Source organism: Littorina saxatilis, linkage group LG9 (genome assembly GCF_037325665.1).
Source record: "Littorina saxatilis isolate snail1 linkage group LG9, US_GU_Lsax_2.0, whole genome shotgun sequence".
Lineage (NCBI taxonomy): Eukaryota > Metazoa > Mollusca > Gastropoda > Littorinimorpha > Littorinidae > Littorina > Littorina saxatilis.
The window spans coordinates 8,171,346-8,186,226 of record NC_090253.1 but is presented as its reverse complement, the minus strand read 5'-3'; the positions used below and the strand labels follow the sequence as shown (position 1 = coordinate 8,186,226).

At 41.9% G+C, this 14,881-nt stretch overlaps 1 protein-coding gene across 1 annotated transcript in view; it reads right to left on the bottom strand.

Moving 5' to 3' along the window:
- The window catches only part of LOC138975226 (uncharacterized), a 53,822-nt gene that overhangs the window by 5,120 nt on the left and 33,821 nt on the right, over nucleotides 1-14,881 (bottom strand). Inside the window, exons 6-12 of the mRNA XM_070347886.1 lie at nucleotides 12,921-13,099; nucleotides 11,646-11,778; nucleotides 5,507-5,645; nucleotides 4,560-4,785; nucleotides 1,754-1,879; nucleotides 1,093-1,327; nucleotides 3-709 (exon numbers count right to left, since the gene is read on the bottom strand). Coding sequence (XP_070203987.1) covers nucleotides 3-709; nucleotides 1,093-1,327; nucleotides 1,754-1,879; nucleotides 4,560-4,785; nucleotides 5,507-5,645; nucleotides 11,646-11,778; nucleotides 12,921-13,099 — 1,745 coding nt within the window. The remainder of the gene's footprint in view (nucleotides 1-2; nucleotides 710-1,092; nucleotides 1,328-1,753; nucleotides 1,880-4,559; nucleotides 4,786-5,506; nucleotides 5,646-11,645; nucleotides 11,779-12,920; nucleotides 13,100-14,881) is intronic.

Sequence of the window (14,881 nt, the reverse complement as noted above, 5' to 3'; positions counted from 1 at the left end):
GCCTGGATGGACAGATCCTTGACCAGTGAGGCCAGATCCTCGGACTCCCCTGTCTCGTCCTGCCTGAAGAGGCCACACAGGAAGGACGCGGTCTGGGCGAAGCGTGGATGACGCAAGATCTTCTGCTCCGTCACAGCCTCGTTCAGCGCCTCGCTGGGAAGGTCCGCCAGGTGGCGCGCGGCCAGGAACTCACGCGTCGTGCTGCACGTGAAGGCCCATCTCCCCCCACCCCCTCCCCCTCCCACCCGCGTCAGCAGACCCGTCTTGGTGAGAAGGCTTGCGTCGGGGATGACCGGCTGTTTCCCTTTTCCTCCCCCTACTTCCTCTTCCCCCTCCCCGTGTCCGTTCACTTCCCCCTCCCCTCCCCTGCTGCTGCTGCCCGCTGCGGACCTCGTGACGTCATCCTCCTTCCCAGCGTCCTGCGCAGCTCTGAGGTGCTGCAGGGTGGTGTCGAGGTCAGCTTCGGACAAGAGCTTGACCTTGGTGACCAGTGTCCTGTAGGCCAGTCGCTGCAGCTCGCCGATGCCCGACATGAGCTGTGCGGAGAACTGGGTCCCCGTGACCTCGATGTCAAGCTTGCGGCAGAAGCTGGTAGCCACGGCGACGAGGAACTGCTGGAAGAGGGAGGTGAGGGTGGTGATGGTGGCCAACCCCTCCTCCCCCGTCGTCAGGTACACGCCGAACACCGCCAGGCACACGTAGGGGTTACCTGTGTTTTAGCGAAAAACAAGAATCCAATTAATTAATGTGTTTCACCTGTGTTATAGCGAGAAATAAAAATCGAATTAACTAATGATATACGACATCGATACATGCATATCGTGGCGGTGACCTTACGGGTAATTTTCTACTCCTGATATGTTGAAGTCACCGAGAAAAAAATTCGTTCTTAAAATTCTTTGTCACTTCCCCGAGAGCCCAAACAAAGCCTTAACTGACGCTCAGCATGTTAATGATAATAATAATGACAGCTTATATAGCGCAAACCACAGTAAACTTTGCTCTCCGTGCTGTAATAATGTATGGTAATTATAGGCCTACATGAAAATGGCGATCACCTTCTAAAATTTAACAAAATCAATATCAACCCACCTAAGTGAGCCCGAAACTCAAACTCCGGACTGTTGACGACATCGTAAAACTCGTCATATTCCTCTGACGACATTTGCGAGATGACGGCATAGGACTTCAAGCAACGTCCCACGTTGACGCTGCTCAGCCCCATGACGTAGAGTCGTTCATCCGGGCTCATCCAGCGCCCTGCGCGTGCTTCCGGTCGTGACGTAAGCAAGACGGAAGCGTGGCGTAACTTGTCGCCCAGAATTAGCTGCAAAATGACACGCAGCTTTTCATTCTTGCACTGATATCTCTATGGTTGGTTTTCGATGTTTTCCGTGAGTAAGTACCTCGGTCGGTCAGATTCATAAGGTTTCAACATCGTTATTAACTTTTTCCTATTTGATTATATTTTATAGAATTAGTAAGTAGTTCTGTCAATGACGTCACTGTCTATCATCAGCTCCACTTTTCCTTCCACAGAAAAAACGAATGACGTGTCTTAAACTAATTTTCGTTTCTTGTCCAGAAAAAAAAAGTCTTCAACAAATCCCAAAGTACAAGTTTCTTTCTTCTCGACGGTTTGTAAACAGGCTAAACGCGCTTTTTGACTTCTTGCAAATCTGCTGGAGGTTACTCGAAGGAAGGAAGGAAGGAACGAACGAACGAACCACCGACCGTATGAATGAATCCTTACCTGTTTCAGTTCCTCGTTGCTATGGTCCTCATCAAAGCCGTCAATAAGGAAGATAGTGGTGCGTGCATGTGTCTCCAGCAGCCTCCAGAACTCCTCTGCTCCCACCGGGTAGTTGTCCGGCAAAACCTGGCATCACGAACAAATCAGCTCAAAGTTTTGTCCTTTTGCAAATCCAAAAACAGACCGACTGCTAACGTTTCAAAATACAGAATAAACAAGTCGCGTAAGGCGAAAATACAACATTTAGTCAAGTAGCTGTCGAACTCACAGAATGAAACTGAACGCAATGCAACGCAGCAAGACCGTATACTCGTAGCATCGTCAGTCCACCGCTCATGGCAAAGGCAGTGAAATTGACAAGAAGAGCGGGGTAGTAGTTGCGCTGAGAAGGATAGCACGCTTTTCTGTACCTCTCTTCGTTTTAACTTTCTGAGCGTGTTTTCAATCCAAACATATCATATCTATATGTTTTTGGAATCAGGAACCGACAAGGAATCAGATGAAAGTGTTTTTAAATTGATTTCGAAAATTTAATTTTGATCATAATTTTTATATTTTTAATTTTCAGAGCTTGTTTTTAATCCAAATATTATTTATATGTTTTTGGAATCAGAAAATGACGAAAAATAAGATGAACGTAAATTCGGATTGTTTTATAATTTTTTTTATTTTTTTTTACAATTTTCAGATTTTTAATGACCAAAGTCATTAATTAATTTTTAAGCCACCAAGCTGAAATGCAATACCGAAGTCCGGGCTTCGTCGGAGATTACTTGACCAAAATTTCAACCAATTTGGTTGAAAAATGAGAGCGTGACAGTGCCGCCTCAACTTTCACGAAAAGTCGGATATGACGTCATCAAAGACATGTATCCAAAAAATGAAAAAATATGTCTGAGGATATTATACCCAGGAACTCTCATGTCAAATTTCATAAAGATCGGTCCAGTAGTTTAGTCTGAATCGCTCTACACACACACACAGACAGACAGGCAGACACACACACACGCACTCACGGACATACACCACGACCCTCGTCTCGATTCCCCCTCTACGTTAAAACATTTAGTCAAAACTTGAGTAAATGTAAACAAGTCGCGTAAGGCGAAAATACAATATTTAGTCAAGTAGCTGTCGAACTCACAGAATGAAACTGAACGCAATGCCATTTTTCAGCAAGACCGTATACTCATAGCATCGTCAGTCCACCGTTCAGGCAGTGAAATTGACAAGAAGAGCGGTTTAGTAGTTGCGCTAAGAAGGATAGCACGCTTTTCTGTACCTCTCTTTGTTTTAACTTTCTGAGCGTGTTTTTAATCGAAACATATCATATCTATATGTTTTTGGAATCAGGAACCGACAAGGAATAAGATGAAAGTGTTTTTAAATTGATTTGGACAATTTAATTTTGATAATAATTTTTATATATTTAATTTTCAGAGCTTGTTTTTAATCCGAATATAACATATTTATATGTTTTTGGAATCAGCAAATGATGGCAAATAAGATAAACGTAAATTTGGATCGTTTTATAAATTTTTATTTTTTTTTACAATTTTCAGATTTTTAATGACCAAAGTCATTAATTAATTTTTAAGCCACCAAGCTGAAATGCAATACCGAAGTCCGGGCTTTGTCGAAGATTACTTGACCAAAATTTCAACCAATTTGGTTGAAAAATGAGGGCGTGACAGTGCCGCCTCAACTTTCACGAAAAGCCGGATATGACGTCATCAAAGACATTTATCAAAAAAAAGAGAAAAACGTATGGGGATTTCATACCCAGGAACTCTCATGTCAAATTTCATAAAGATCGGTCCAGTAGTTTAGTCTGAATCGCTCTACACACACACACACACACACACAGACACACAGACACACAGACACACAGACACACAGACACACAGACACACGCACATACACCACGACCCTCGTTTCGATTCCCCCTCGATGTTAAAATATTTAGTCAAAACTTGACTAAATATAAAAACAAGAAGTGTTAGTTAACGGAACGCATTTTTGACAAAACTCGTAACATTTACATGTACATCAGACCTTGTTTGTGACTGCATGGCCACCTTGGCAGCTACACATCGAACACACACTGAGCTAAGTATTCTATTTAAAATAAATTGTATTTGTCTCATAATTATTTATTTGTCTGGGCACTTGTAAATCCCGTTGGGTCGATGTTCTTTTGAACGTATTGTATTGTCAAACATTAATCGTTCCATTCACTAACATTTCTTTTTTTTCTTTTTCTTTATTTTGTTTTTTGGCCTTTTACAGTCTGTGACAATCAAGGATTTTACCAGTGGTCTTGATAATAGTGGAAACTCGCAAAGGAGAAGGAACATAAACACATGACAACAAATTAACCCTTATAACTCGAAACAAAATCATAATACGGTGAATAAAAAGTTAAAAGACAGCAGTGAAATGCGCGTTGTTGGCCTGATGAGAGTTTGGTCGACTCTATTGTGTGATGCATGAAGAAATGTTAAATTTCGCAACAACAACAAAAAGAAAAACAAACAACAGCCTACGTGGTAGTCACACGTGGAAGTAACTGACATAGACAAATACCACTAAGATACCCCAATTGTTTCAGTTTCAAACCACCCGTGGCACTCCAGCTAGCCTCAAATGTAAATTCCAACATATGTGGCCGGGAGATTCTTTTAGGTGGGAACTTCCACAAAATACAAAAGGAAACATTGGCCATTGTTATTTCTTTAATCCAATGTCTTCTCTAGACTTTTTCTCTACAGAAATAAAACCTTACATACACAAAATTAATTCTTACCAAAGAATGCACAGCCTTTGCTAGCGGCCCTCGTATCATGCGTGCGTCCAGATAGATGAGAAAGTCATAATTATTGCTGAAGTACGTTCGTAGGCTGGCCCACTGATAGGCCAACATGGCCATCAGGTATGTCTTTCCGCTTCCGCTTTCTCCCTCCACCAATACGCGCTTGCCATGACCTGACGTCACTACTGCCGGAAGTAGCTGGCCGAGTTGAAGTTTCTTCCTGGAAAAGTAACGAAAACGGGTGACATTTTAAGAGCAAAATTGGACGGAGAAAATAGGGCATAGGCTTATAAACCTCCTCCCCCCCTCCCACCCCCGCCTCTCCCACTCACACAAACTAGAGCGAGATAGACGTCACAATTTTGTGTTAGAAATAAATAGAAAAAATTCCCAGTGTTTGAATAACAGTGTGATTTTGGTCTCGTTTTCTGTTAGTCTTCCTTCTTTTATTTATGTTCGAGAGTGAAAAAAGCTTGTGATTTAATGAATGGTATGCTTAAAAAATAGCCACACCTAACCAGTGTGTGTGTGTGTGTGTGTGTGTGTGTGTGTGTGTGTGTGTGTGTGTGTGTGTGTGTGTGTGTGTGTGCGAGTTCGTGTGTGTGTGTGTGTGTGTTCGTGTGTGTGTGTGTGTGTTTGAGTGTGTGTGTGCGTGTGTGTGTGTGTGTGTGTGTGTGTGTGTGTGTGTGTGTGTGTGTGTGTGTCTGTCTGTCTGTGGCTGTGTATGTGTTCGTGTGTGTTCGTGTGTGTGTTCGTGTGTGTTCGTGTGTGTTCGTGTGTGTTCGTGTGTGTGTGTGTGTGTGTGTGTGTGTGTGTGTGTGTGTGTGTGTGTGTGTGTTTGAGTGTGTGAGTTAGAGAGAAAGAGAGAGACAGAGAGTCAGACAGACAGACAGAGAAACAGAAAGAGACAGACAGGCAGACAGAGATGACCTAGAACTGACCCGTCCTCGCTCGCCACATCCAGAGGGACATACACATCCCGGATGCTGGTCTGACCGTCTGACCAGGGAAGGGGAGTAACTCTGGAGAACAACGTCCGGTAGTGAGTTGCCAGCCCTTCCTGGCATACTGAATTTACATCTGAAAAACAAAACCCCAGTAACAATTGATTATAATATCTTGGTTTTAAAAGAAAAACCTAGATGTCTGCAGTTGGCGTGGAGTAGTCACACACGCTGTGCACAGAAACTAACCACCAGCATGTAGATGCACAATCCCTTTAATAATAATAATAATATCATTACAAAAGAACATATACAAAATAGAACAATTAAATGTACAACCTACATAAAACAATTAATCATACGGACAAAACTCACCACATGTACTGTTCACACAATGTTCATATAAATGTTATACACACTAATTAATTCATCAACAACTTCTCCCCGTGCGCAGAGAGCCCCAAGCTGTTCTTTTTTTTTTGGGGGGGGGGGGGGGAATATGACCAAGTGGAGGGATGGTCTTATCAAATGTGAACGCCTGGCCAAATCTAAGATGGTGCGCTGAACTGTTTTCGTGAGAAAATATAGAAGTGCTGAAGCCATTGTTTTAAAACATACAGTGTAAGCAAATTACATCAAACAAGCAAACGGACATTACATAAAGAGGAATACGACACGGCACACAGTAGAAAAGAAAAAGAAGAATGATGAGAATTAAGAGAGCAAACAAAGTTTGTCTGGCTGTCTGTCTGTTTCCGTGCCAGCATGTCAGATTTCTTTCTGTGCAGAGAAAATAAGTCTGCCCGACAATTCACCATAGCAATTCAACAATAATTGACTCCTACATGCGGCTATTATCCAAACGTTCCTGCCAGACTCGAAGATCCGACCCAACCACACGTGTACAGAAAACAACCACTGGGTCTGATATCACGTGCTGAACCTTTAATCAGCACACAGACCCATCCCAAAACTGCCTTCAAAACAGACAGTGTCGTTTTAACAGTTTGACACCTAAATTGTAAGCACCTGCATTTGTTTCTCTCCCCAGTAACGATGTCTAAATACATTGTACATGATTAACACTCCGGTAGAGAACATAAGAAAGAAGGGCGATACCGAACTACGTGATACCCGGTTTCTGTTTGCCCACCCTATCATTTTGGCGTCGGGTTCAGGCCGAAAAGGATGAGCATTTAGGAAGGTATTTTCGAAAGTGTGTCGCACGCACGTATTTTGCACTTGGAGAAAACGACGTAATCGTCAAAAGATCATTGATTTTCATTTCGACACCAGTATAATAGTGCACCAGAGGTACTTTAAAAAAAGAAACCGCCCACTCTCACTTTGACCTCAATGTTGGATTTGAAGCTGGAAATGTGTCGTTTCGGCCAACCCGCGTGACGTCAAAGTCTTCAAAATGTGACGTAAGGAGTTGACACATGATGCTGTCGTTTCGGTCAACCCATGTGACGTCAAAGTCATCAAAATGTGACGTAAGGAGTTGTCACATGATGCGGTCGTCACCAACATGGGCCTGGTATTACCTATTTCCAGCATGTGTAATTGTTTGGGCTCGCACTTGATGGCAGAGACGGCCGATGACGCTTGTCCAATCATTACTGAATGATCAACAGGACTGGTTTTGAGAGAGCTTCCCTTTTAGGCTTGAGAGAGCAATCTGTTGTTTCTGTAATTACCTTGGCAGAAACGACGTCATAACACGAGCTTAAAGGTGACGCATTTTCACGACGAAATCAGGTCATCAGTTTGAACAGGAACCCGCACATCTTAATGTGTTAATGACAAACAACACCGACTAAACGAACCCCCTCTTCCAATTTAAATCTGTGACGGCAAAAGCAAAACAAACAAAAAAGTTCAAGAAGACGTCATACTGCCAATGATGGTGTCACGAAAAAAATATCACTTCTTCTAAATATCTCCAAGCGAGTTATAAAGTATTTCGAGAACGAAGTTTGTCTCGGTGACTTAACTTCGTCACATCAACACAAGACAAATACTTGTAAGGACACCACTGGGCTGTGCATGTATCAGTATCGTATATATTTAAACGTAGTGTGCGGTGATTATTTCTTGTTTAGGACAACATCTTCAAGTAACGTTTGTTTTTGCAGAAACCGAAAGCTTCAAATTGTTTTCACCCTGTCATTATGGCTTTTGTAGGCGAACTGTAAGCTTACTCAAAACTTTTTAAGCTAAGTTGTGAAGAATATTACGTTCCCGAATTGTAAGACAAAGAATGGGAAAGACAGACGAACGGTCGGACAGATACACCGACCATAGTTTTGGTTGTACAAAGCTGCTGTGCAAAGACAAAGTTGTTTGCCTGCCTTGGGCGTAAGTTATTCGGGTGCGTCGGTTAGACGACGGACACCTGTGAATTGTACAGAATTGTTATGGGGGCGAGGACGCCCCCATTCTATACGGTTAGTTTCGAGGTTGACCATGGGCAGCGCCATTTTGTTGTGAAATACGTCATCAGTTTGTGTACACAGGAAGTTGTGACATCCGTCACCCTATGGGAGGGGTGGAGGCAACATTGTTCATCTGTAGAAAGTTGTGAAATCCGTCACCCTATGGGAGGAGTGAAGGCAAAATTGGTCATCACAGAGTTTGTGTAACACAGGAAGTTGTGAAATACGTCACCCTATGGGAGGGGTGACGGCAAAATCGCAAAAACATGATAGGTCGCAATGTGCAGGGTCAACTGCAACAAACTCAAACCGAGCCATTCATACCTAGTTGTATTTGAGTGACTTATATACCAACATTTTTATGTCTTATTTTTAGCACAGGTGTAGAAAAAATCATGAACCAAAGTGTTATTCATTTTCTAATTTAACATTTGTTTTACAAATGTGACCATGGTCTTTCAAACATACAGTGACATTAAACATTGTTATGTTAAAAAAAAAGAAAAAAAAAAGCTTTTGTGCACAAATTAGAAAATACATTGTTATTTTTACATTTTACCTACAGGCCATGCGCCAAACAGTGTGTCTGGCAAAGTCCCACCCAGCAAATTGTCAAGAACAGGCGCTTGCATTTGGATGTGTCCAATGGGGATAGTAGGTTTGGTTGTGATCAATCAGAATAATGTAGGAATAAAAATGTATGACAGTTTGGTATGATGACATGTAATTTACATATGCTGAAATATAATATTATACATTATATAATATTATTATGGCTGTTGCCATGACCGTGAAGCCCAACTAAGGTTTAATGTTATGTAATTCAAAATACCAAAATCAAGCACCTATTAATCTGGTCTACGGTTTTTGCGCGTGAAGATTGAGGCCTTCGTAAACGTTCAACGTTGGCCAATCCTGATTTTAACAATGTTGTGTCGTTTTTTATTATGTTTTATTTTGTTGATCAATTCATAATTATGTCTTCCCAACATATTACAAATGAAACAGAAATAAAGTCTTTGAGAACTACAACAATTATTGTTGCTGTCAAAACCTTGCAAGGCCTCAACAACTGACAAAAGCTTTGTGTGGAAGAATGTGGAAGAATCTATTTTTATGCACAAGGGGTCTACAATAATGTTTGCGCGTCACCACGTATAATGTAGTCACCACTTGCATAGAAATGCTCTCAAGCGTGACAAAACGTGTTTTTTATGAGAACTATTGTCAACATAAGTGTTGTACATGTCAATGTTTGCTTGGTTGACAGATGCGTTCGTTATAGTGTACACCGACGCACCCTTATATCATAATAGGCGAGTCTTTTGCACAACATCCGGTCACTGGATACTTTTTGCGCGAGAAGATTTTGTTCACGTGGAACTACAAACTTCAAGTACAACAAGGTAAGAGAAAAGTGTATATGAGGGCCCCACAGGGTTTAAAATCGTGATCGTGATTGGCGTTTTATGACCTTTCTGTGACCGTGATTGCCGAAATTTCCATTTCTGTGATCGTGATGGGACTTTGCCCGTGATCCGTGATGACAAAAAAATCAAGTCTCGTGATCGTGATTGTCATTTGTTTTCGTGATCGTGATGGGCATTATTGCAAAGCATTTTATTTTCAACGTACATTTTTCACAGCTGTATCACTCTATGATCCTCTATTCGTCAAGGTGTTTGTGATCGTGAAAACAAAAATCAAGGTAACTGTGATCGTGAAAGCTAAAATTTCCCTTCCCGTGATCGTGATGATACCCCCCCTTTGGGGCCCTCGTATATGTGTGCTAACGTACATCATCAACTTGAACATTTTATGTTGCTGTCATGCGTGTTGTCGAAATAGTAAACATTGCGAGCGCTGACAGCTCAGTGACAGTGTTGTGACTGTCTCTACCTTCAGATGACCGTGCAGTACATAAATGAAACAGAAATAACGTCTTACAGAACTACAATAATTATTATTGTTGCCGTCTCAAAACCTTGCAAGGTGTCAACCGTTCTCACGAGATCAGTTAAATTTTCTCTCTCTCTCTCTCTCCGAGCTCTCTCTCTCTGTATGTATGTCAGTTGTCTGTGTCTCCCTCTGAGTCTCTCCGCTTCTGTCTTTCTATGTCTGTCTCTGTGTGTGTGTGTCTCTCTCTCTCTCGCTCGCTCTCGGTTTGTCTCTCTCATCTGACTCTTGGCACACAGGTCAAACCAGAGGTTAACTTCAGTACACGTGTACCTAGCAGCAGGGGGGAGGGGAGTGGGGTGATTTCTTCAATTAGCTAAGGGCAGTCAACATGTGTCGTTGTTTGCCGTTCTCATGAGAACAGTTACTTTTGTTTTGTTTGGTTTTTTGCTCCAAATTTGTGCATTTTCACAACAGGCTTTTCTGTTTCATCTCTCATACATGGTGTCAATTGAACACAAAAAAACACGGAACAAAACAGAAGTAACTTATCTCGTGAGAACGGTAGTGCACTAGGTTTGCAAAAAAACACGATAGTATCATAGTACCTTATCTCTTTCAACCCGTATGGGGCCCTTCAACATGTGACAGACTCACAAATGCACCGAACCCATTTGGTTCTTCGAGAGAATTTTTGCGTGAAAACCTTTTCAGGGCCTCAGGGTCAGCTCAGGGTCAGTGTCATAAGAGCCTACATGTATGGCCGGACGAAACCATGTTAACGGAAGGGATATATAAGACCGTTTTTAGCAGATTTCCACACTGCTAAAACCTCACTTTCTTGCAGTTGCTTTGTCTGCAATGCCTTACAACTCTACAAATAGTTAAGTTTTTCGCGTTTGTGTTGTAATTTGCAAGCAAACGTCGTGCATAGTAAAGTTAGTCGACTTTGCTACAATTTGTAAAAACTATAACATTACCTGATACCCCCTTTTCAATAATGGAATCAGTGTTTTGTTATAATCGTTTTGTAAGCAGTTCTACTGCGCACTTGCATTCTGCGTTAGGACGGAACCAATCCGTCTACAGAGTCGTCTGAGTCAAGGGCCGTCTCAAGTCTAAATAATATTAGTATAAATCATAACTAATTTTCTTCACACCATCATAGACATAATGTTGCCTCACATGTTCTTTGTACAATCGTTGGTTTTCACAATAAATATTGCATTACTGTACTTGTCTTCTTTTTCTTTAAACAAATGTTAACTACTACCTAACTTGATTTCAGACCCACACCCATTATTATACACACATTTCACATTTAAACCATTTGTCGGCCCCCTGTCGATATTTTTCGACTAAGTTCCTTGTTAGTGATAGGATCGGACAGCTGCTGTGTCCTGGTATGCTCCTGCAAAAGATGGACTTCACTCCTGTTTGAATGGCATTGCCTCCAACGATGGACTTCACTCCTGTTTGAATGGCATTGCCTCCAACGATGTACTTCACTCCTGTTTGAATGGCATTGCCTCCAAAGATGGACTTCACTCCTGTTTGAATGGCATTGCCTCCAACGATGGACTTCACTCCTGTTTGAATGGCATTGCCTCCAAAGATGGACGCACCTGGTCATACGCATGCTATCTTGTTTAGTAGACGTTTTGCGTTGAAACGTAAACAGATTTGCGAACCTAGATGGTTGGCAATGACAGTTACCGTTTTCAGCGGGGGGAGGGGGGGGGACGACACCCCAGCCTACAGCCTACTAATTCATTACAATAATCATTGTCACAGTGACTTACCCATCACTTCAGAGACTCCTTCCCGCTGCACTACTTTCTTGACCTTGTTGACGGATTCATACACCCGGGGGTACTTGAACTTGAGAGAGTCCATGAGAATCTTGAAGGCTGAGGACGACTTGCTGCCCACGATCTGTCAAACACACATACAACCCTATAACACATCAATGATTTCACAACGCCGACAAATCGACACTTTTTGCGATGCGATTATTCGGCGAAGCAAATGGTGTGTTAGTGTTGCATCGTCTAAAATGTATGCGCACATCCACATTTTGGCAATTTCGCGCAAGAATATCATACATTAACAAGAGGCGAAGCCATCAAGGCTCACGTAAGAAATCGACAAACAGTAACACACACACACACACACACACACACACACACACACACACACACACACACACAGAAAGAGCATAGGTGAAACTGCAAGAAAGCGAGACACTAGATCTAGATCTGTCTGTCTATGTAGCCTACTTACAGGGACACGACTGCCAACTAGTCTCGGCCCGCTCAAAATAATAATGACCGAGACTTTCAGTACTTCCTTCGCGTGACGTCTAACCCTCTTACGTCATAATGTGACGTCAATGTAATGTGACGTCTTCAAATGTTAGAGTTTCTACCACAGACATACACACGCACGCACGCACGCACGCACGCACATACGCACGCACGCACAGACAGACAAAGTTACGATCGCATAGGCTACACTTACGTGAGCCAAAAACCCAGTTTTTTTTTAGGAAAAAAGAAACATAACGGCGAATAAAGAGTGTCTTCAGTGCCACTTCACAGTGTGGGCAATGTTCTTGTTCTTGTTCTTGTTCTTCTTCTTTTTCTTCTTCTTCTTGTTCTATTTGTTCTTGTTCTTGTTCTTGTTCTTTTTGTTCTTGTTCTTCTTGTTTTTGTTCTTCTTGTTCTTGTTCTTGTTCTTCTTGTTCTTCTTGTTCTTGTTCTTGTTCTTTTTCTTCTTGTTCTTGTTCTTCTTGTTCTTCTTGTTCTTGTTCTTGTTGTTCTTGTTCTTGTTCTTCTTGTTCTTGTTCTTCTTGTTCTTCTTGTTCTTGTTCTTGTTCTTCTTGTTCTTCTTGTTCTTGTTCTTGTTCTTCTTGTTCTTGTTCTTCTTGTTCTTCTTGTTCTTGTTCTTGTTGTTCTTGTTGTTCTTGTTGTTCTTGTTCTTGTTCTTCTTGTTCTTGTTCTTCTCCTTCACGCGCGTCAAGTTATCTCTTCTAAAATGCTAAGATGTTTTTACTCATCCCTCCGTAACCCACTGACCTTTGACAGTAGGATCTGCATACGGTCTTGGTTCTTGCCCGGCGTCAGGATTTCCTGTCTGTCAGCAAAGTGGATCACGTGACCCTGAACCAGCCTATCAACGATGTCCTCCGCCATGACGGAGTCACACAGCTGTCGGTGAGTCTTGCTGACCACTGCTCGCTCTTCTTTGCTGACACCTGGCGAGCGGATAGAGAACTAAGATAAGGCTATAATTATGTATATACCCATTTAAAAAAAAATTGTACACGGGACTGCAGGTAGGAGAAATAGAACAAGGTAACAATAAACACGTTTGTTCGTTCATGGGTTGAAACTCCCACGGCTTTTACGTGTATGACCGTTTTTACCCCCGCCATTTAGGCAGCCATACGCCGCTTTCGGAGGAAGCATGCTGGGTATTTTCGTGTTTCTATAACCCACCGAACTCTGACATGGATTACAGGATCTTTTTCGTTGCGCACTTGGTCTTGTGCTTGCGTGTACACACGGGGGTGTTCGGACACCGAGGAGAGTCTGCACACAAAGTTGACTCTGAGAAATAAATCTCTCGCCGAACGTGGGGGCGAACTCACGCTGACAGCGGCCAACTGGATACAAATCCAGCGCGCTACCGACTGAGCTACATCCCCGCCCATAAACACATTTTCATGTTGCTGTTTTCTGGTGAGTACGATTTTATTGTTATCTTCTTCAAAAACAAATAGATTGTCAACGTTCCAAAATTCGAAATAATAAAACAATAATGGCATGTTATTGTAACGTTATATTTATAACAAAACAAAACAAAACGTTCATTGAACTTCGACCCACCAGTCTTTTAAGTAGACAGACAGACAAACACTTAGAATACACAAGCGAGATCATCATTATAAGCGAGCTAGTAATATAACTTTCAAATAACATTATTGTTATATGAAGTCTTATATCGCGCGCGTATCTCCAGACTCGGACACAAGGCGCAGGGATCTATTTATGCCGTGTGAGATGGAATTTTTTACACAATACATCACGCATTCACATCGACCAGCAGATCGCAGCCATTTCGGCGCATATCCTACTTTTCACGGCCTATTATTCCAAGTCACACGGGTATTTTGGTGGACATTTTTTATATCTATGCCTATACAATTTTGCCAGGAAAGACCCTTTTGTCAATCGTGGGATCTTTAACGTGCACACCCCAATGTAGTGTACACGAAGGGACCTCGGTTTTTCGTCTCATCCGAGACTTGTTTTGCCTTTCTTGTGTTTGATTACACATTTTTACGACGTTTCTTTCATAACGAGCTGGGTAACAAAAACATTTATATTTATTTGAGCTTCATGTGAAACGTGGATTGCCGAAGTTAAAGCCAACCAGGCTATTGTTTAATCTGCGGAACCATCCCGAATTTTGATTCGTGTTTCCGTGTACAACGGCCGATAAAGATAAAACAGAAAACGTAATGTTACCGTCGGAGCGACAAAAAAAGCTGGTCAGACAAGCCAACAAACATCGAATAATGTTTACAAATATAAGAAAACAAGTTTAACTTCCAGGGCAAAGAAGGTGTCCACAGACACAGGAAACCCAACACTTTCTCATCTCCCTTTCTGACATTTATTCGAAGTAGCATGTCTCAAATGGGCCAAGATGACGAAAGAAGATGAAACTTTTAATAAACAGAACGTAAAGATACATTCATCAGTTATGACTTTAACCACACATCTTAATATACTTAATCTGACGTTGATGCATGCTCGGATCTTTTTGGGAAAGAAGACCCTGCGTTTTTAAGCAGGCAAGGGAAACAACCGCTGTAGATTACCATTTGAATTCCAGCCAGATGATTGCCTCCCCTGGAGACCGTTTTCTCAGTATTTTGTGATTTTCATTGTATCTATGAAACTAAATTCTTCGCGCAGGCAAGGGGTTTTAAGACGCGGTTATTATACAACTCTTGAGACATTTAAAAACA